Here is a 22,896-nt window from a genome sequence, read left to right as displayed (position 1 = left end):
ATTGACTTATTTCGCTCAGCATAACACCCTCCAGTTCCATCCACATCATTGCAAATGGCAAGATCTCATTCCTTTTGATGGCTGCATAATATTCCATTGTATATATATACCACAATTCTTTATCCATTCATCTGTCGATGGACATCTTGGCTCTTTCCACAGTTTGGCTATTGTGGACATTGCTGCTATAAACATCGGGGTGCACGTACCCCTTAGGATCCCTACATTTGTATCTTTGGGGTAAATACCCAGTAGTGCAATTGCTGGATCGTATGGTAGCTCTATTTTCAACTTTTTGAGGAACCTCCATACTGTTTTCCACAGTGGTTGCACCAGCTTGCATTCCCACCAACAGTGTAGGAGGGTTCCCCTCTGTGTTAGGATTTATTTAAAGTTTTGTTTGTTTTGTTTTTGTTTATTTGAAGTGGTGCTTTTAAAAAATTCTCTTAGGAAAACATTAAGAATCTTAGATTTGGAATAACAGATTTTTCTACATGATATACCTCACTTGAGATTTTCAAAGTAATTTTTAAAAGTGCCTTTTATAATTTTTCATACCACATTGTAGGAATGGCCAGGGTCATTTACAACACTATTAACCATGCTTAATTCCTCCTCACCACCATAAATTGAGGTTGAATGTTGGTTGAAGCAAAGCTAGATGGAATCAACCTGTCAGGAGCACTGATTTATAGTCCTGCTATTCACATTTCTTAACACACTGCTGCCTTCCCTCTTGTTGGCTCAAACAACTTTGAAGTACATAGGGAACAAACTAATATGGTAGCTCCCATACCTAACTAATTCTTTCTAGAGTATCTCCACTAGAAGTATTTAAGAACAGTATTTATTTTCCCAGTATGATTTATGTAAACATTTGTCCTATTCACAAGTAGCATATTTTCATGCCTAATTCTGGGGGGGGGGGGGTAGGGTGGGGAAGAAAAACCTTCTCTGCCTGTCTAGACAGAGCCTTGTTAGTATATGTCTGATCATATGTGTGCTCATGGCGGTAATATGAATCAGTGGGAAGTGAGCCAAGGAAAGACAACCCTATCTACCAATTAAATTTACTGAGCTTACAGGGTGGTTTATAAAGTCAACATGCTGGGCAAGGTTTACATCTGACCAGGGAAGGTGTTGTTTTCTGATCCTCGGTTGGCCGTTATCCACCCCAAACACAAGACAGATGTTGGCTTTACTAGGGTCAGGGTTATCACAGAGTGGGATGAATAATCATTGGCTCTGGGGTTTGCTACTTTTCCTTTGCTGATGAATAAGAGCAAATAAAATAATTTCTGAATGCCTTGGGGGTGGGGTGGGGTGGGGTGGGTTAGTTTTGCAAAGCTGGATAGGGCCACCAAAAACCAACATCACAGAGATGAACCTTCTGTGTCTCAGATGTTTCTTAGTTCATTTTGTTTGATCTGAGGATGACTGATTCTGCTATCTCAAAGGGGAAAGGTTAACATCTTCTCATAAAGATAACAATGATAAACATAAACTAGGTATTCACTCTGATATATTGGTTTCTTATCCAGGGATCAAGGCAAAAATGTGGGAGAACTAAAAACACAGAATTTGAAGTAGCATCAAAGTAATTTGTTGGTTTTTGAAGTAGGACATTTTTTATTAATATGTTTTCTTCAAATAGAATTGAGGTATATAATAGCATGAAACTCAAGGAAAATGATGAAACTGGGAGATATTTTCTATGTTTGATATGGTGTCAAGTGTGTAAAGCCTGTACATGTGATTCCTTCCCATTTGCGTTTGTCCTTTGGGATGGTGTAGTTTCCATCAGGTGCTAAGAAAACTAGTCATGCACCATTGGCTTCCCAGGAAGAGAGCCAGACCTGACAGAATCCTGTCTGTGGGAAGGCCGACTTGTGTGGGGGGGTAGAGTGATGAGCCCCAGTGCTGGAGCTTTAGGATACATGGTGGGGACCGCCAGAGATGTCATCTAACACTGGGCAGTGAGGGAGAAGCAGGAGGCTGAGAGTTGGTAAAACTTTCCATGCCCTTCTGGAGGGACCAACACACACAGCCTTTCTTAAGGCTGGAAAAATACAGCCAGGTCGACATAATTTATTCTGGGAATTGCATGCTGAATTGTATTCCAGATACCAGGTTATATTTGTTGGTTGACTAGAAAATAGTATACCATTTGTCTATTTAAGGCTAAAAATCTCCAACGTTGCCTTTTAAGCTTACAATTGCCCATGGAAATAAACAGATATTTCCCTCCTTATTCAAACTGCTTTTCTCATCTGCTCATTCTGGAATGCTCTTACAAAAGTTATCTGCCTCTCTGACCACATTTATCTTTCAAATTCTTTTCTCATTCAATGGTAGCTCTCTCTTCACCTAATCCACGCTATGCTCCAGACTTTGACTCACTTTGGCTTCATCTCGGGCTTCTGCGCCAGGTCTCATTCCTGTCCTCCTGGGTCTGAGTGTGTGGTCACCCCCAAGCCAGCCTCCTTCCCTGAACTCCTTCTGAGTCTCCCTGATGGTTTCCTCAAAGCTCCTGTGGTCTGCCAAACTGAGCACGGACCCCCTTCTCTTGGAAGATCCCTTTGGTCCCACACACCCAGTGTTACTAAATTGAGGGCTCTTAACCTCTGACCTTTTCCAGCTGGAGCCTTTCAACCTAACTGATGCTGTCTAAATGTGCTTGCATGCCTATTGGATGTTTTCTTATTATCTCCTCCGTTTATCAGTCATGATGTTTTGGGGTCATTTTGACTATTTTTTCTTGCTTTTTCTCAGCCTACATAGTGACTTCAGCATTAATGTATTTATGAGATGCTGCCTGCACAAGATCTGAGGACCCAACACAGTAACTTTCCTTCTGTAGATTGTTCTTCTCACCCCAGGGCAGTGTGGATGAGCCCATCTGTTTGCATTGAGAATATTGGTTATGTTCTGGTGAAGCTATTTGGGAAATCATCATTTCAGGCAAGGCTCTGCCCTCCATATCCTCTTTCAACAAAGTGATTAAGACATTAGATATGACAGTAAAATGATGAGTCGTCAGGTTCACAGAGATGTTAGGCAGAAGAGATGGAGTTGTGGAACCCCAAGACATAGATTTTCCTTCTTTCTTCCTTCCTTTTCTTTTCTTTCCTTTTCTTTCTTTTCTTTTCTCTTTCTTCCTTTCTTTCTTTTTTTTGATTCTGTGGCATCACTGCTATCTTGTGGAAAAATTTCATGCAGGAAGTTGTTCGGCTGTGAGTCAGTTTCTTTGCTCGAGAACATTGTCTGGGGCAGTAACAGAGCTATTATTTTTCTTTCTGCCTCCTTGTTATTATTTTTTTTCTTTCCAAAGGGAAATTTTGGCCAACCTCTCTGACCTGTGGATTAGATTTTGGGTTTATATTCAGCTGAAGGAAGCTGTCTTGCCTGGGAGTGGAAAGCATAGGAGGGGAGGGGAGGGGGTGGATTTTGGTTGGGAAGCAGTGCCCCCTTGCTGCCCAGAGGGGCTGTAGGTAGCTGTTCACCTCTCAATGTTGCAAGGTCAGGGGGCAACTTCAAATGCACGGGCAGTCTCTGTCTTATTTCTGTGCTGCTTGATGCAGTAGTGAATATGGACTATATTTCAGAAAGCCTGTATTTCTGTAGTATAATTGGACTACCTGTGTTTGTACAAAAAAAAAAAAATACTGCACTTTAATTTTAGCTCACAGTTTTTCTAATAGGAATCCTAAGTTCAGAAACATCAAGGATCCTGTCTTCAGGGTCTGGTCTCTCACATTCTCCCTGTGGAGATAAGTCAGTGAGTCACATATACTCTGGAAGGAAAAAAGAAGTGAAAATAAGATATTGTAAATCTCATAGAGTCCAGAGATTTCCCATACTGTGTGCTTCTGCTTGCCCTTCATTATACTTGACTTGTTTGAAATGACCCTGCTGTTAACCTTCCAAATCAAATTTTCTTTCAGATTTTTTTTTCTTACATGATGCCATCATTCTTCTAGGATTCACTGAGGAACCTAATACTTCTATGAAAATGATACTTTGATGAAAATGATACTTCTATAAGAAAAATAACTGTATCACATGATGAAAACTACATAACATACACTTTTTCTTTCTGGCTGCTGTTGAAAGTTTCCTTTGGAATCTAATGGTATCCTATCCTTAGGGTAGGTTTTCTAGTACATTAATTCTCTACAAAACTGTCTCCCTACTATGTGACTTTTTCTGTCTTTGTATTAATAATCCATTTGCATATTTATATTTTATTAGAACATAGTTCAAGTAATTTTTAAAAGGATTTCTAACTTACACAATATGATAGGATGTTATAAAAGAAAGATAGTTAAGACAAAGTAGAAATACATTTGTAAGATAGAAGTACAATTCTGCAAAATAAATAAACAAGAATAAGTAGCTTGTTTTTGATGAGGTGACATGACTCCTGAGTATCCTGAAAGTATGTAGCAACATACTTGTATCTTGATTTTGTAGTGCAGTTTTGTTCCTCTGTATGGGATCTTTCTGCTGGAATGAATTCAGATTAGCTTTAAAATTATATCCATAAAAATTTATAGGAATATATTGAGAAAAGATTTCTCTGTTATTTATTTTACAAACAAACTTTAATTGTATAATAGCCTACTGATTTGAAGTTGATAATAATTTATATATATCTGGAATGAATTATGGCATATATGCAAAGCACATATATAGTATAAACATGATATATAATATAACCTATTTAATTTAATTTTTAAAAAAAAATATTTTATTTATTTATTTGACAGAGAGAGACATAGCGAGAGCAGGAACACAGGCAGGGGCTGTGGGAGAGGGAGAAGCAGGCTTCCTGCCCAGCAGAGAGCCCGATGAGGGGCTTGATCCCAGGATCCTGGGATCAGGACCTGAGCTGAAGGCAGACGCTTAACGAATGAGCCACCCAGGTGCCCCTAACCTATTTTAAAAAGACTTTTTTTTTTTAAAGATTTTATTTATTTGAGAGAGAGCGAGAGCATGAGGGGGAGTGAGGAGGGGGAGGGAGAGAGGGAGAGGGAGAAGCAGGCTCCGCGCTGAGCAGGGAGCCCAGACAGGGGCTTGATCCCAGGACCCTAGGATCATGACCTGAGCCAAAGGCAGTCACTTAACTGACTGAGGCACCCGGGCACCCCTAAAAGACTTATTTTAAATATATTAAAATAATCAATTAGCAAATATATTTGTGTAATGTTCTTCATTAATATAGTTTATGCTAATAATTATAGTTGAAAATACTAAATCATAATTTAAAATAATGTAATTAACATTGTTGGCTATATTAGAATGATATTACTCTGATTAAATGAATGATAAAAACTTCAATAAATCAAGTATTTCCTAAGTCCTGTCATATGCAAAGTACTGTGGCAAATAAAAAGAAACATTTAGCTAGGGAAGGTATTTAATATTATTAAATTTAAGTAACAGGAAAAAAAATTACAGTTGATGGGAACATAGCCAAATGAGATCAGCAGATGGAAAGAGCATTGTGGGTTGAATGGTACCAAATAGGTTTATAGGGAAACACTTGAACCTATTCATAAAGATCATAAATGTGGTAGACAGGATGGACACAAACATGCTGACCAGCTTGGTAGTCTGTGAATAGAATCTTTTAGCTTGAATCAAGATTCCTGTAGGAGAAGAACAGGAGAAGGTAAGTTGGAGATACATTGTGGAGAACTTGGAATGTAAAGGTAATAAATTTGAGCAATGAAAAGTTATTGAGGGTTACAGTGGTCATTTCTCACCAGGTTTATCTACCTCCACTCACAGTACATTTGTTGAGCATTGGCTCTTCATAAGAGATGCTGTGCTAAGTGTTTTAAGAAAGTAAAAAAATTAACAATGATGACTTCTGTCCTCAAGCGACTTCTGGTCTATTATACAGGAGAAAATACATGCACACAAATGGCTATTGACTAAGTCAGAATATGACAAGTGTTATAAGTAAGAGAAGTGTGTACCAAGTATGAAGATAAAACAGGGGAAGAGAAATTACTTCTAGCTGGGAGGATTAAGGAATATTTCAGGAGAGGGCAGGCATTTCAGTTGGTCCTTGCAAGATGGAAGAAATTTTGACAACACCTTCCCTCCATGAGGGGAACATGCTTTTTAAGTAGGAAAACCAAGGGCACAGGAGTAGGAAATTGCAGCACAAATTAAGGCCTAGAAAGTAGTTTAGCTTGGATATAATCCAAAGAGCATAAGGAGGAGTGAGAGGTAAGGACAGAAATGTGGAATGAGGCCTGGACATGGAAGAGCTTTAATGCCAAGCTGAGAAGCTTGCACTTTATTCTTTCCAGGGATTCCCTATGTTGCTTGTTTTTTTTTTTTTTTTCCCCATACTTTCATACTATTTACTTATGCAGCAACTTTTATTTCTTAACCAGGAATGGTTGGGGAGAGGGTGGAGCTTAAAAAAGACCTCCCCTGAAGTTCTCAGAAGTACTTCCAGGGCTTCATGTCCTGGTGGTTGATACATATGGTGAATGATAAGAACCATACCCTGGGGGAATTACTAGGAAAGGTGAACAATGGGTGGGATGAATCAGAAAGAGGAAGTTATAGGAGAGAAGAACACTTGGGAGCTGTCACTGTGGTGCGGGTGGGTCTATGAGGGTCAGAACTACTAAGTTCTTTTCTCCCCCTAGCTTGACATATAATTGACATACAGCTTTTGTGTAATTTTAAGATGATTTGATATATGTATATATTGCAAAATGATTTTTACAATAAGGTTAGTTAACACATCCACACCTCACATAGTTTGTACTAAGTTTGTAATTAGCCTCTTATCAATCTACACTTTCTGCATGAGCAATGGGAATGTTAAACGGGAGACAGGTTTTAGACTTCTTGCCAGGGTATAATAGTATTCAACAGCTGACTAGATGTCGGGATCAAAGTTAAGGAGGAAGTAAGGATAATTTCATGATTTAAGTCTTTGTTAACTAAAGGATAATATCTTTCTTAAAAAGAAGCAAAACATGGAGAAAGCAGAATAGGAAGAGTTATTCTGGTTGTCTGCAATCTAGTGTACCTGGGTCCAGGATTTCAAGAGGGCAAATCAAGCATATTTATTTACCTGCCCTCCTTCTGTAATTCCATCGAGATCACAGCAAAGTGGTTGGGCTAGAAATTCGTAACAACCAGGAGAAAGAGAGGCAGAGGTCATAAGAAGATGAGAGTTTAACAAATTTCTGGAAGATAGAACACAGAGAACTGAAGGAGACAGTATGGAGTAAGTAGCTGACTGGTGGGCGTATGGGAAATGAAAAAGATGTTTGGGCCCCAGCTGGCAGTCATGGACTGCAGAAAACTGAAGTGATGGTTTGAAGGTTGGTCAATGTAACGCAGAAGGTGCATCCTCCCGTACCTCCATATGTACAGCAGCTCGGAGGCCTGAGGGCTGCAGAGCAGCTAGACCTGCTGGTGGATCTTCTCTGGCTGAAAGCAGTCCAAGTACCCCAATAAATTCCCCCCCCCCATATATTTGATGATGTAAAAGAGTTTGGCAAGCAGTGCTCTGCAGAACTTAAACGGTTTGGAGAAAACTGAGACTTCTACCACTGTCCTCACTCTAGTTCCTTCCTGTCCACTCAACACTTAAAGACCCCCCAGCCCATGATTACATAGTTTGTGGTCATTCTTCCCACTCAGGGGAAGACACCTAAAAATAGTACAGAGGCAACCTCAATCAGTTATCTAGAATAATAAACCCAGACCTTTGTTCTTAAATGTGAATGGATATCCAAGATACCAGATAGTAGAGGAAAAAGAGTGGTTTTGAAAAAAATCAAGATAAGATAAGGAAATATTAATAAAAATATGTGTTAAATACATATAAAATATATAACAATATATATTGGCCCTGGAGAAGTAGAGGTAATTTAGGGAACAAAAGAGAACTTTTTTTTTTTTTAAATCAAAGTCTAGTTGACATACAATATTTTATTAGTTTCAGGTGTACAACGTAGTGATTCAACATTTATGTACATTACAAAGTGATCATCATAATAGACTTAGCTACCATCTGTCACCATACATGGCATACATAGTTATTGCAGTATTAACTACATTCCCTATGCTGTACATTGCATTCCTGTGTCTTATTTATTTTATAACTGAAAGTTTATACCTTTAAATCTCCTTCCCCTATTTTGCGCATCCCCCACCCCCTAGAAGAGAACTTAAAAAATTTTTTTTCTATCAATACTGGCGAACTTTGAGAAGATATTACATCCATAAAACAAAAGCAGGATCCCTTGAAAAAAGAATATGGAAAATGAGAAATGAATCTTACAGATTCCAAATGACTGCTGAAAAGTAAAACTCTAAGACCATCAAGCAAAAATAGAGTCACCAAAGTATGACAGACAAGATATGATAAATCTAGAAGATCTAAAATCAGATTAGTAGGAATCCCAGAAATGGAAAGCAGAGGAAAGAGAGAGGAAGAAACAAACAAAAGAATAAAAGAAAAATTCCCAGATCATTGATTAAGAGAATTCATCAAGTGCTTCAAAAGATGACTAAAAATACCCACATGGGCATGTTCTTAGGAAATTTCAGAACATTTGGGATACTGATAATATCTTAAGTTTTACAAAAGAAAAACCTCACCTAAAAAGGATGGAGAATCAGACTGGTATTAGGCATCTGCTCAGTCACACGGGGTGTTTGAATACAATAGAGTAATGCTTTCAAAATTCTGAGGAAAAGTTATTTTGACAGAAAAGTTTCATGGCCAATCTATGAATCAAGTATTAGGGTAGAATAAAGACATATTCAGACATGGAAGAATTCAGAAAATTTGCCCACCATGTATATTCTTTTTGAAGACATTTCTGTGATAGCAAAATGAGGGAGAGAGCTGAGAAAGAAGACGTGTTACCTCAGCCAGATGTTCAGCGTAGGAGAGCCCAGGATGAGGCCTCCAGGTCATAAGTTGTCCAGATCAATAGAAGAAGTATCCCTTGGGCAAAGTAGATTTTGTTATATGGTTGAGGGTAAATTTCAGGATTTGGTAGAAGCATATATGTCTTCTATTTACAAGGAGAAAACAAGACAATTAAACATCTCATCCTCTCTGTCCTCCAAACCAAATCAGACACAAAAAATACAAGAAAGTCATGTTCCAAATACGAAGCAAAAAGAAATGTAACAGGATTTGAACAATGAAGCTCACATCATAAAAGAATCCGTTTGAGGGTGAGGCAGGAGTGCTGTCTTTGGAGTCACCCAATGTAGTGACATAGGACTTGTTGAGAAGTAAAGATAAGCTAGTGTATTTCTTGGCTTTGCAGTAAGTAATATTTAGGTAGTTACAATGACATAAATACTGTTTATTGGTTTTTAATTTTTAGAATCTTTACCCAAAACATTAAAGACAAGTATGGTTGTACAGAATATAAATTGTAAAAATAAAGGTTTAGGTAACAGGATTTAGAAGAGAGAGGAGGGAGAAGTGAAGGAAAGAGTAAGGGGCTAATACCTTCATCATTTGACCCAGTGAGAAGTCACTAGATCATTTCAGAAGTTGGCAGAATAAGAAACAGGTTTAAAAATCTTTAAAATTTTCAAAAGTGACCAGTAGAATAATTAATAATGATAATAACAACAGCAATAGCATGTAGGGAAGATGGGAGAGGAATGAAAGAAGTGAGCTAAGTGCTCATTTTCCGTAAGCTTATCTTTGATAAGTTAAAAAAAAGAAAGAGATAAACAACAGAGGAAATCAGAATGGTAAGGAGTGTTTACCTCTGGGGGACAGATGGTGTGGGAAATTTATTTTAGTTAAAATAAATGCAGTTTAGTAAAAATAAACACCTGAAAACCCAAAGAAAGAAAATACCAGGCATATCCAATGGTAGCTAGGTCTGAAAAATTTCTTATGGAAAAAAAATAGGTACATTTATTTACGTGTCTGAAATCAGCCTGCTTAGTTGGCAAAAGAAGAAACAGGAAGTAGACAAAAAGTTTAGTAAATAAAATCCAGAGGTAAAGTTCAAGAATCAGAAAATTGAGTTAGAGTGTGTATAAAAGCTAAATTTCAAGGGAAGGACATTTTTAGGTAGTTTCCTGCTTTAGGACGTTATTAAATTTTGTGGCAGTTTCTTAAGGATGTGGTAACTTCTGGTTTAAAGACTTTAATTTTGTATTCTTTTCCTGATTATAAAAGTAATAGATGTTCTTGTAGAAAATTAGAAAATATTGAAAAATATAGAGAAACTCCAACCTAATTAGTATGTGGCACCTTACCACCCCACTATTTTTTTTTAAGATTTTATTTATTTATTTGAGAGAGAGAGAGAGCAGGGGGGAGGAGCAGAGGGAGAGGGAGAGAATCCCAAACAGACTCCACCCTGAGCATGGAGCCCGACTTGGGCCCAATCCCATGACCCTGAGATCATGACCTGAGCTGAAACCAAGAGTCAGACGCTCAACTGACTGAGCCACCCAGGCACTCCACCACCCCAGTATTTTCACTTCATTCCTTGAGGTACCAAATAAAACTCCCATCTCCACCCCCACCACCAGGTAAAAATCACTTACTAGCAGCTGAATAAAAATCAGTAGTCAAGAGGGGGAAAGTAGCTTAGCTTAGCTTGCTGATTATATTCCTGAGCCACTATCCAAACTTCCTGGATGTGGAAAACACCTCCTCCCTTCCCACCTTGGCTACTCTGGCTGTAGACTTAGGTGCCACTCTCCCAGTGGTGGCAGAGAGCAGGCAGGGTGTGAGAATGAAACGTCCTAAAAATTTAGTGTGTGTAAGAATCATCAGAATCAGAGGTATTCAAAAAGTGCTGATTTCCATAGCTTCAATTGGCCAGAGTGGAGGCTAGAAATCTGAATTTTTAATCAAGGACTCTTAAGAACTTGATACTTGATTCTTGAGTGTAGCTCATGGGCCAGCAACATAGATAGCCCCTGGGAGCTTATTAGAAATGAAGACTCTTGGGTTCACCTCAGACCTCCCAAGTCTGAATATACATAGAAATAAGATCTGCAGGTGATTCAAGAAGCACTGGGCTGGGTGATCTTATCTTTGTTCTGGGGGACCATTTTTTTTTGGGTAAAACACCATCTCGCTACTCTTAATGAAAAGCAATCCACTCAGAACCAGAGGCAGTAGCTTCTCACCACCATCTCTTTTCTTTTCTTCCTCTTTGGGGCTTTAATCTTTTCACTGACATTCAGGAGGGTGCTCACCACTTGTTCAAGTTTAACTTGGTGCTCACCACTTGTTCAAGTTTAATTTGAGTCAGAGTCAAAGGAAGGAAGTCTTGCAGGATGGTGGGTAAGCTGGGACGAGTGAAGATGGATCTTCACAGAGAGAGCCTCTGGCTGGACCTGAGGGATCCTTTCCAGCTGGGTCCTCCCTTGTTCACTGCCGAGGAACATATTAGATACTGGTCACAGTCAGCAAGATCTGTGGTATTTCTGTGTTGCATGCAGCAAGTAAACCGATTAGGTAAATTAGCACTTATTCTTAAATCTTAGCCCCAGGAGAAGACAAGCTGGAAGCAAACACCATTCAGGTTCATAGCTGAGGGATTTTTGGTAGCTGATGTGCCTTAAGACATCAGAGGCTTGACCTCTAGGACACACTGATTATTATGGGATAGGTTTATTCAGGCCAGAAGATGTTTAAGTGGGACTCACATTTTTGAAACTCTACAGTAGAAACCCTTTGATCTAGTTTTTTTTTGGGGGGGGGCAGTGAAAATTTAAAATTGTGTTTTCTTTACATATTTTACTTCCTTTGAAATTTTATTGAAAACAGTCTGGGGTGTGTGTGTCAAAGTTGTATTTTATTCACTGTTGTCTTGTCTCTTGCCTCTGGGCAAGAGTGTATGGGGTTCATCCTGCCCAACAATATGAGATATCTCCTTATTCTGAAAGCATTCTTCCTCAGAATGGACTGTAGACATTATTGTAACATGTGATGATTCAGTTGCTTAGCACACAGTTCATTCCCTGGCCACTCTGGATCTGGGTACTTTGTGCTTGTTTTGGGTTGGAGCCAAGTCTGAGCCACGTCCGTCTGCACGGGCTGGCTGGCTGTGCTCCGACTCCGGTCGGCCCTAGCTGTTATTCTCCTAGTCATCTTTTATCTTCCTGGGTAATCTTGGGCTTAATTTTGTTCCTGCCTTTAAGACTCCCATCTGGCTTCTTTCTTTCTCTCTCTCTTTTTAAACATCTGTCTGAAACTTACATAGTCATCCTCATGACCAGTTGGTTTTTTAGAGTAATGCTTCTCTCCTTGTGTGGAGCTGGAGTCTGTGATACAACTCCTTATATAGAACACAGAAGAAATCAACTATGAGTTTATGTAACTCTTTAGATGCTGCGAGAATGTTCAGGTCATTTTCTTCTTTGGTCTTTGTGGTTTGTACCTGTTCAAAGAAGGAGTTACTTGGGGAACAGAGAGTTTGTCATTGGGCCCCTACCTCCTCAAAAAAATCTCGTGTCTCCAAAGAGAATATCACTGTGTAGGCACTTTGTTCAAACTAATACAGATAAAAGTAAGATGTATTATATAAATTAACTGTTAGATTACTTTTCTGGAGAAAGTTTCTCTTTTTTTGCACTTATGCTTTTGTTTGTAAGCATCTCCTCTTTTTTTTTTTTTAATCATTCATCTTCATACATTTGCTGAGAGATTAAGAGATCACAATTACAGGTAACAGGGTTTGCCTTCTGTTTACTTGGTTTTAGTATCAGTGACTAAATTTATCAACCTCAGTGCTTGCTTTAAAACATAATGGCAAATAATGGGGGCACTTGGAACTTTCTGATGTGATGAACATGTACTTCGTGTTGCTTGTGTTGATGGTTACTGAACTATATGCATTTGTCAAAACTCATCAGATTGTACACTTAAAAACTGGTGAATTTTATTGTATACAAATACCTCAGTAAAAATGATTAAAAAGAATTACAGTGCTAAGTAAAAATTACTCACATCTGAGATTTTCCTACAACACATTAGCGTTATTATCTTTTAGACCATCCAAAATTATCTTCTTCCTTTTTCCCTTAGGTATTGTCTTAGTTTAGGTTGCTAAAACAAATACCATAGGCTGGGTGGCTTATGAAAAAGATAGAAATTGGTACCGAGAAGCTGGGATGCTGCTATAACAAATACCTAAAAATGTGGAAGTGGCTTTGGAGCTGGGTGCTGGGTGGAGTTTGAGGTACATGCTGGAAAGCTCACATGGACGCGGATGGACCTTTAAAAGTGATTCTATGGAGGGTTCCAAAAGAAAAGGGGGGAGCTGTAGAGAAAGCCTCACTCTTCTTAGAGAATCCCTTAGTAATCCTGAACAGCATGGTGGTGGGAATATGGATGGTAAAGGCTCTTCTGCTGAGGTCTCAGACGGAAGCAAGGAATATGTTAGTAGGCAGTGGAGGAAAGGCCATCTTTATTATCGAGTGGCAAAGAATTTGGCTGAATTGTATTCATCTTCTGGTGTTTTGTGGAAGGTAGAACTTGAAAATGAGGAAGTTGGATATTTAGTGGAAGAAATTTCTAAGCTTCTCCTGACTGCTTCTAGTAAAATTCTAGAAAGAGAGAAATGACTTAAAGATGGAAAAATTAAGCAAAAAGAAAACAGGATGTAAAGATTTGAAAAATTACAGCCTATCCATATTGCAAAAAATGAGAACACTAAGGATGTGACCAAGTGACCATTTGATAAGGAGATTAGTATGGATCAGCCATCACAACAGAAACCAGGAGGTATTCTCTGAGGCAATGAACAATGACCCTGAAGTCATGCAGATAATCAGACCTGCCACTCCCATCACAGGCCCAGAGTGCAAGGACCAGGGATTGGGGCTGGGGCTGCGGCTGGTTGGGTTGGGCAAAGTAGTTTCAAAGGAGGGGCTTGTGTCACCTGCAGAACTCAGAGTGTGCTGAGATTTACGTGGATGCAGTCTAATTGGTGCCAAGGCTCTGCCCTACCACACACACTGTATCTGGGGTCAGGTCTGTCTGGCTCATAGGACGGTGGGCATGTCCTTCATGAGTGGGCACTTGGGAGGGGTGGCTGGTGCCCAATTCTGCATATTGACTGTTATTTATTAGTACTATTGAAGTTATGTATGAGATTATTTAAAATTTTGAAAAGTATCACATGGTTAGAAATATTTATTATTTTATTCCACATTTTGCAGGTAGATAGAGGAAATCTCAACTTCTCTCCATCAATTCAGCATCAGAGAATTCATCTTAAAGGTAAAACTAACATGATAGATGATATTTGTATATTCTTAGTTTTTTATTGAGCTTGAATAATTTACAGACGTTTGATTGAAAACTTGCTCATGCTGGTGGTTGGAATCCAATTTGCAGTAAGTCACTTGTTCATTGCCAAGGTTAACAGTTTCTAAGCTACAGAGAGATGAGGAAAGCATTTGTAGTCAATAAATTACAATTCTCCCCTTTTTGAAAAACATCATTCTAGGTTTCTACATTTCATTTATTAGCTCCATGGGTGCTGCTCCCTGCTATTCTACAACTAGATTACTTTTTACTGTGGCCAACACCAAATATACTTATCTTAGTATAGAAGTTTTTAGTGTTTTCTTTTTAAAATTGAAATTTGGAGTGCTGAATACTTATTTACTCCCCAAAGTTAATGAGAAATAGAAAGCATAGTGGTTAAGCACATTTTTGGTCAGATCATATTTCAGTTTCTAGTTGTGTAACACAGGGCATATGATTTAACATATATGAGCTCAATTTGTTAATCTTTAAAGTGGAGGTAATACTTGCTACTTCATAGGATTGTGGTAATAATTCAATAAGATAGGTGACGTAAGGTGCTTAACATAGCACCTACTATGTTGTAAGCACTCATAAAAGACTAGCTCCCGCTGTTGTTAATGATGATGTTTGTTGTATTTTAGCCACCAGCATCCATGCTTTCCCTTTTGGTAGCTCTATCCCAGTTTTCTTTTGGCAAAAAACCTCTCTTCTGTTGTGGGCAATCTTGTTGGCATCATAATTTAAGGGGTCAATATCTGTCCTAAAATAGTTTAGATTTTCTCTTTTGGAACCTTGCTGCCTGAGAGGGAAGATGCAGGAACAGAGGCTGACCTAACCAGTGCCTGGGGCAGACTCATCCTTGTGGCAGCTTCGATGAGGTGGGAAAGCTCAGGAGCGGCTCTGGGCTCTACCCAGCATGAGCCTGGGTCTTCAGGCCTTTGCTTCTCTAAGCCACACCATATCTTTGCAGTAAATTATCATTTGTTAAAGTTACTCGGAGTAGTGTTTTGTTTTTTACAACCAAAGAATGCAAAATAGTATTAATTACATAAATATGATTAGGACTAATTTTTCAAGGCTAGAAAACTGTGCTGAGGTCTGAAATACATTATTTTTTGGATCTCCTATTATATTATTCTGCCTATTCTAGGAATCAGTGAGCAACAATTATTTAGAGGACTTCCCTTGTGGTAAGATCCTCACTGATCTTCACTACTGTACCATACTAGAGGACCCCAGGCTCTGTAAACATTTGCTGAATTAATGGAGGAATGTTCTCAGCCTATTTACATCATTTTGGGGTTACAATGGTGTTTTGATTCTTTTATGGGAAGTAGACCTTTATTATATACAGCTTCTTCTGAGTATAGAATTATATATTATGCTAGTACTTTAAGAGTATTGTTCCACTAATCCTCACAGTGATTTCAAGAGGTAGGTGTTTTTCATTTCCATTTTATATTAGTAAACTGTCAGATAATTTAAGAAAATTGCCTAAGGTCACATACTTAGTAAGAGACAGAGCCAGGGTTTGACAGAGCCAGCTCTACCTGATTTCCAAAGGATGTATTTTTCAGTAGACTATGGAAACCTCTAAAATATCTCCTTTATTTCATGCTCTTTCATTTCCTGCTCTTTTCATTCACACAGTTGTCTGGCATCCTATTTTTGTGCATTTCCTTTGTAATACAGGGAATGATGTTATGATTATCAAGGAATGAAACTGACACAAGTAGGTTCAAGCTAGCATGTCTACATGAGTGTTGTCCCTTTCAAAGTGTCGATCTTGGGAGGTTGTGCTTTCTGTTACTCAGCGTATTGTCTACATGTCTGAGTCCTGTTCTCTTCAATGTCCTTAATGCAGCAACTCTTTTTTCTTTGAGAAAGGATTTGATCTTTAAAATAGCCAAAGGCATTTGTAGGGCAATCCGGTTAAAAAGATGGACAATCATGTTGAGAGGGCCATTTTTAGTGAAAAATGAGATAAGAGTGTAACTATTGAGATTGTACAGTTGTGGCTTTTTAACTGTTCTGAAGACTGCTCCCCAGGAGGGATCCCTAAACTCGCTTGTTTCATCCAACAAATGTTAGGGCCTACGTCAATCACTGAATATATAGTGACCAACAAGATAGACATGAGTCTAGTTCTCATGGAACTCGCAGCCTTGCAGTGAGCACAGATATAACAAACTGGATTTTTAATACATTTGTGAGACATGCACTGGTGTGTAGGAAGAGTCCAGGCTGGGATGAGTGCCCTGTCTTCGGGAGAGTCAGGACATCTTTCCTGAGTAAATCGCCAAGTGGCGGGTGAAGAGAGCATGAGGCAGGGTTTTTCAACCTCTACACTACTGATTTTTGAACTAGATAATTCTTTGTTTGGGGCTGTCCTTCGCATTAGGAGATATTTAGTAGCATCCCTGGTCTCTACCAACTGGTTGCCAGTAGCATCTTCTCTAGCTGTGACAGCCATCATTGTCTCCAGGCATTGCTAAATGTTCACTGGGGGCAAAATCACCTGAGTGAGAGTCACTGGTGGAGGTGAAAAAGGAACATCGTGTTCCATGCAGAAGGAACGGTATATGCAAAGCCCCAAGATGGGAAGGAGGACAGGAAGCATTCTGGAAGAACTGAAAGAATGGCGGTGGATTATTGGGGAGATAGTCATCATGTTAGAATGGTTTGTGGTCTCCCATAATGAAGTCAGTCATCCCTGACCTAGTCATCTCCTACTAGTTACACCTCATACTTAGTCCCTGTCCTCATCTTTCTCTTACTCCTTTCTTTCCTACTCCTGTATTCCTTCTTCCCCCCAGGTTTTTTTTTTTTTTTTTAAAGATTTTATTTATTTATTTGACAGAGAGAGACACAGCGAGAGAGGGAACACAAGCAGGGGGAGTGGGAGAGGGAGAAGCAGGCTCCCCTCAGAGCAGGGAGCCCGATGCGGGACTCGATCCCAGGACCCTGGGATCATGACCTGAGCCGAAGGCAGACGCTTAACCATCTGAGCCACCCAGGCGCCCCTCCCCCCAGGTTTTTGTAGAAGCTACTAGTCTCTTTGTCACCTAAGCCAGGTCAGTCACCTAATGCCAGGTCATTCTGAACTCATATACTGAATATCCAGGTAAATTCCTCTGTAGCAGTCTCCTCCTCAACTAGTTGGTGATCTTCTCGTATTAAACTGAGCACACAATTAAAACAAAAGTGTAGTAATAACCTGCCAAAAATTCCTTTAGTGAGGGGGAGGGATTTAAACAAGAGGTCAGGACAAGAAGCAGGGGCTGTCCTGTGCATTGCAGGATGTTTATTTTAGCAGCATCCTTGGTCTCTCCCCACTAGATGCCAATGGAACTAGGGTATTTACAAATTTTAACACAAATAAAACAACTTTTTGTTGTCGAATGGGGAAAACAGCCACCTTTGCAAGACTTTGTGGTTATAGTAAGGGAAACCGAAGGAAACAGGCAGCATGGACATGGTGAACAGCATGTAAATTATAGGTTGGAGCTGATCCTCAGGGCACAAAGGAGGGGCCTCCGTAGCCAGAGCCTTCAGGCATTGCTTCTGTTGGCATTGTCGCCAGCTGACCTGAGGGAGCAGTACAACTATGGCCATTATCACTATGGTCCATGTTGTGAGAAATGTTAGAAAACAATGCTAGGTAACCAAACTTGCCAGAAAACTATAAAAAACGGTATAAATTGATCATGAACGAGTGGTCTCTTTGATTTGTAAAAGCTTTGCAATTCAGGACTATAATTCAGCAGCTCTTCTCAAGAGCTATGGTTATTCACATTTTAAGTCCTGTCCATACAGGTGACAGCTTAGTTGCTTGCTGTTACTGCCATAGCAGTGCTTTTGGCAAACTGCCTTTCAGGTGGCCCATTGCTCTTTGTCGTTGGGAACTATTTCGGCATTCTCAGCTGAATGGCAGCATTCCTTTCAGTGGGAAAATCATCCACCATAGCTTTCTTTTTTCCAATGGGAGTTGATTATAAGCCTCTACTGGTTCATTTTGTTCCTTTATGAGCCCCACAGGGTGTGAATGACCCTGTTTGAAGCCTGTCATCCTCACCAGACTGTAAGGTGGGAGCACTGCACCTGTTTTGTTCATACAGCATCCCTGCTGCTCAACAGGCATATACTAGGCTCCTTGTAAATATGTGTTGAATTAAGACAGTCATTGATTTGGGAAAGTAGAGGAGCCCAAGGGGAAAAGACTCCATAAAGAGGAAGCAGGGAGATGAGAGGAATTGGATTTTTTTTTTTTTTTTTTTGGTGGACATAGGATGGATCTTGGGCCCTTTTTACTTACCCCCTTAAAGGTTTAGTTGACTTTAGCTCATATCTGGGTTAGACAGAAGTTAGTTGTGATAAGAATTTGGTTATAGTTTATGGAAATGAAAAAATAACTTTGCTACTTAAAAATTTTTCTTAATTAGTTACTGAGGATATATTGTGAGAACATGAAGTTCATGGCCTGGCCTCTCATATCAATGTATTCATACCTAGTTGCATGTGAAACAGTTAAGGAAGGTTGGGTCACCTCAGAGTAAGATAGGGGAACTTTCTGTACTTCAGTTAGCCTGAGCTGGTAAGAAGCCTGAACTTCTTAGGGTGAAACTTGTCTCCCACCCCTCATGAGGTGGGGCTAAGCGTGGGGGACTGGCTGCTTCCTTGTCCTCTGCCTAACGCACCGTAGTCTCTTCACCGGTTTTCTTCTCTTCATGTCTCATCGCCTTTCCATGCTCCATTACAAAACATGTCTGAGACAACAGAAAATCTGTGGGTGGCATTCTGTTTAGGGCCAGGCCAATACTAAAAAACAAGTTACCTTTAACAGTCGCAACTTCGCTTTTGTGGGCATCGAAGGTTAACTTAGAAGTCATGGTTGTGAAGGCAGAAGCTTTCCCACAGGAATGAATATAGGTTGTATTGAGGAGAATGTTTCTTTAAACAAAATCACAAGTCACTGGTGGTTAGTGAATCATTCCCAGTTAAGATTCATGAACAAAAACCCTCTATGTTGAGTGTAGTTGGACAGGATTTCAATTTAATTCAACAACCACTTTTGAGTAAGACCTGCATTTCTGTCTGCTCTGTCCCATATATAAGAATTGCCCTCGATTACATGGTGAGGTAGTGTGAGGTATAGAGAAATTGTTTCTGACAAACATTACTGTTTGGAAATTGAACCTACTTGACCTAAATAAGTTCAGTTATTTTCTGAGAGCTCAGTGAGGTTAGAATGAAATTTGTAATTTGAGTTGTATATAAAATAGAGAAAGAGAAACATAACTCAGAACATTTTACCAATTCTTGCATCCATTCTGTACCTTAGATGATTATACTTTTTATTTCCTCCAAATAAGATTTTAAGCCATTTGTAGGGAGGCAACTGGGTTTAACAAGTGTTCCCAAGCATATATTGTAGTGTATAAACTCGGTAAATACTGACTGACTGAGAGGATGTGTGTATTCCCAAGGGTGCGTCCTCAGTGCTTGGTATTTTTCTGTGAGAAGCAAACCCAGTGTTGAAGCATAGTTCCTTTAGGTTGGGATGGTTTCCTGAAAAGTTTCAGCAAAATGACACTGATTAGCTGCCAGACTAATTGCTCTCCGCCACCAACCTTGTTTCATGGGCAAACTGTGCCCCAGGGTGAAATAACATGCATACTGAGGCAAAATTTCCAACATGTGCTCCTAAACCTTGAATTGGGAAAGTGACCTTTTGGCAAACAAATGTTCTTTCACCTTCACTGTTTAGAAGTTGTTAACACTGGGAGGGCTACATGATTGATGCAGGAGCTTTCCTCTCTTCTGTGGAGTAGGTTTCTACTCTTTCCCCCTCAGAGCTGTGAGCTTTTTATATTGTTTTCCCTTGATAAGGTGGCTGGGCTACCCATAAATTTGTATTTTTTAATGACCTGGTGGCTGCTGAAAGAGTGTTATTCTGCTTTGTAGGCTTTTGGCTTTTCTTCTGCAACTTACACTGCTGGCTAAACCTTTTATGAACATGTCCTACTGTGGGTAATCTGCTTGAAAAAAAATTAAAGCTGGATCTCTTGCTTATGGTTGAGCTTGGTTGTCACAGGCAAATGAAAGTATCTTTTTTGAGTCTGTTAAGGAGAACAGATCTTTTAAAGTCACTTCTTTCAATAACCTTCAGTTTTCCAAGTGGAGGATGGAGAGGATAGAGACCTCAGTACCAATTTTCTTTAGTAACCTTTGATTTGGGGGCATGAGGGTGGAGAGCGAGGATGGATATTTCCTCAAAGCCTACATTGCACATACTGACAAAGGGGGAGATAGAGGTGTTCTAGGAGAGTGATCAAGAATGAAGACTCCAGGGTGAAGTATATGACCTTGGGCAAATTACTTACCCTGCTTGTACCTCAGTTCCCTTGCTTGTAAAATGGAAATAATAACAGTACTTACTTTTTAGTGTTGTTGTGAAGAGTACATGGGTTGATATACGAAGTGCTTAGGCCGGAGTGCCTGGTACTTTGTAGGTGTTAGCTGAATGTTAGCCATTACAGGTTTTCCAGCACTTCTGCAATCCTAACAGCTTTAACATTGAACAATGGTCATTTTGTTATTTTTAAACACACTTATTTGGTGTCAAAACTGAACCTAAACTGATATGAGACTATTTTTTGTCTTTATTTATGCCATTTAATGTGAATATTTGTAAGCTGCTGTGGAAATATTAATGCATTTGATGTGCAGTGCTTCCCAGTCTACCAGATAGGTTACACATGTATGTTGTATGTACCGTATTATATTTACAAATCAGAAAAATTCTGAATTCTGAAACACGTCTGATCCCAAGGGTTTCAGAGAAAGGGCTGGATGTGTGCTGAGATAAGATAGTATATTGGCAAAAATATTTGCTGTTTGATCATCCATCCTGCTTCTTCTTGGTTTCATCTCCTGGTATTTTCTTACAGGAATTAAAGAAAATAGAAATTTCTCAGGCTGTTCACTCATTTATTAAATATTTATTGAAAACCTCCTGTGTGTCAGACAGTCATGGTCCCTTATTTTCAGGGGCTGATTGGCCAGTGGTAGCTGGGCTTTATCGAGGGCCTACTATGTGCAAAGCCCCGATCTAGGCACATCATTAACATGGTCTTTGATTTTGAAGAGTAGTCAGTTCTTACAGATGAAGGAACAGAGATTCAGAGATGCTCAAATCTGGTGAATGCCTGAGCTGGGACTTTAACTCTAGTCTGAGTGGCTCCATGGCCTCTGTTCTTTCCACCTCACTGTGTTACCTCTTCTAAGAGCACAGGGCCTAATGGCTCTTAACGAGGGTCTTGAGATTTTAATCTCTTTGTCACATGCCATGTTGTGTATGGCCTTGCACACAGGAAAGGCCTGTCCTGGGGTGGGCTCACTGGGTGCCATTCCCCTTTACCTCCCGGGAAGGGTTGTGTCACTATGTGCAGGAAGCACGTGAGCAGCCAGTGGGCAAAGCCTGTAAGCTGCAAATGAAAATTGTGCAATGGGCTTTATATGAAATATTGGAAAACTGCAAAGTGACTTTTATTTAAGAACTCCTTGTAACATTTTAATGGAAATAAAATTTATATACAATAAAAATCAAAGATCTTAAGTGTCCAGTTCAGTGATTTGGGGTGTGCATTATGCATCTGCATACTTACCACCCTTACTACCTTATCTTCTTCCAGTCAGATCTCACCCCAAATACACTATTGTTCTGAGTTCTCTCTCCATAGTTTAGTTTTGCTGGTTCTTGAGCTTCATATAAATGGAATCAGACAGGATGCACTGTTCCGTGTCTGGCTTTTTTGTACAGTGCACTGTTTTTAAGAAATATACACATCGTTGTGTTTATTAGGTAGTTCGTTCCTTATTATTCTGTGTAGTATTATATTATCTGAATACACCACGATTTATTTTTCCATTCTTTGACTGTTAGACATTGGGGTGGCTTCCAGTTTGGAGTTACTGAATAAAGCTGCTATACACATTACTGTACAAGTCTTTTTGTGGACAAAATATTTCGTCTCTCCCAGGATTCCTAGGATAGGGAATTGCTAAGTCATGAGCTATATTTAGTTTAATATGAAACTGCCAAACAGTTTCCAAAGGTTGTTGTACACCAGTCACACCATGAATATCTGAGAGTTGTAGTTGTTCATGTCCTTGCCATCAGGTGTTGTCTCGAGCTCTCACAGTGGGTGTGAAATGGTAGGTCACTGTGGTTTTAATTTGTATTGATATGATGATTATTGATGTTGGGTATATTATTATATGCTTGTTGGCCATTTGTGTATTTCCTTTTGTGAACTTACTGTTGAAGGCTTTGTTCATTTTTTAAAATTGGGTTGTTTGTCTCTTTTTTATTGACTTTAGAAGTTCTTCATATACAGATCTTCCTCACCTTACAGTGGCGTTACATCCCAATAAACCATTGTAAGTTGAAAATATCTAAATTGAAAATGTATTAGCTTAGCCTGCCTTAAATGTGCTCAGATTACTTGTCCTACAGTTGGGCAAAGTCATCTAACACAAGCCTATTTTATAATAGAGTGTTGAATATCTCATGTAATTTACTGAATATTGTACTG

The 22,896-nt window shown here is 39.3% G+C and overlaps 1 protein-coding gene across 1 annotated transcript in view; it reads left to right on the top strand.

Annotated features, from left to right (window-relative positions):
• Positions 1 to 22,896, top strand: part of LOC115936549 (uncharacterized) — a 541,924-nt gene that overhangs the window by 28,475 nt on the left and 490,553 nt on the right. The window contains exon 3 of the mRNA XM_081825587.1: positions 14,206 to 14,266. Within this exon, the coding sequence (XP_081681713.1) occupies positions 14,206 to 14,266 (61 nt within the window). The remainder of the gene's footprint in view (positions 1 to 14,205; positions 14,267 to 22,896) is intronic.

This window comes from Leptonychotes weddellii, chromosome 7 (assembly GCF_054177405.1).
Source record: "Leptonychotes weddellii isolate Sample4059 chromosome 7, ASM5417740v2, whole genome shotgun sequence".
NCBI lineage: Eukaryota > Metazoa > Chordata > Mammalia > Carnivora > Phocidae > Leptonychotes > Leptonychotes weddellii.
The sequence above is the reverse complement of the archived record's forward strand: the minus strand, read 5'-3'. Positions and strand labels throughout refer to the sequence as shown.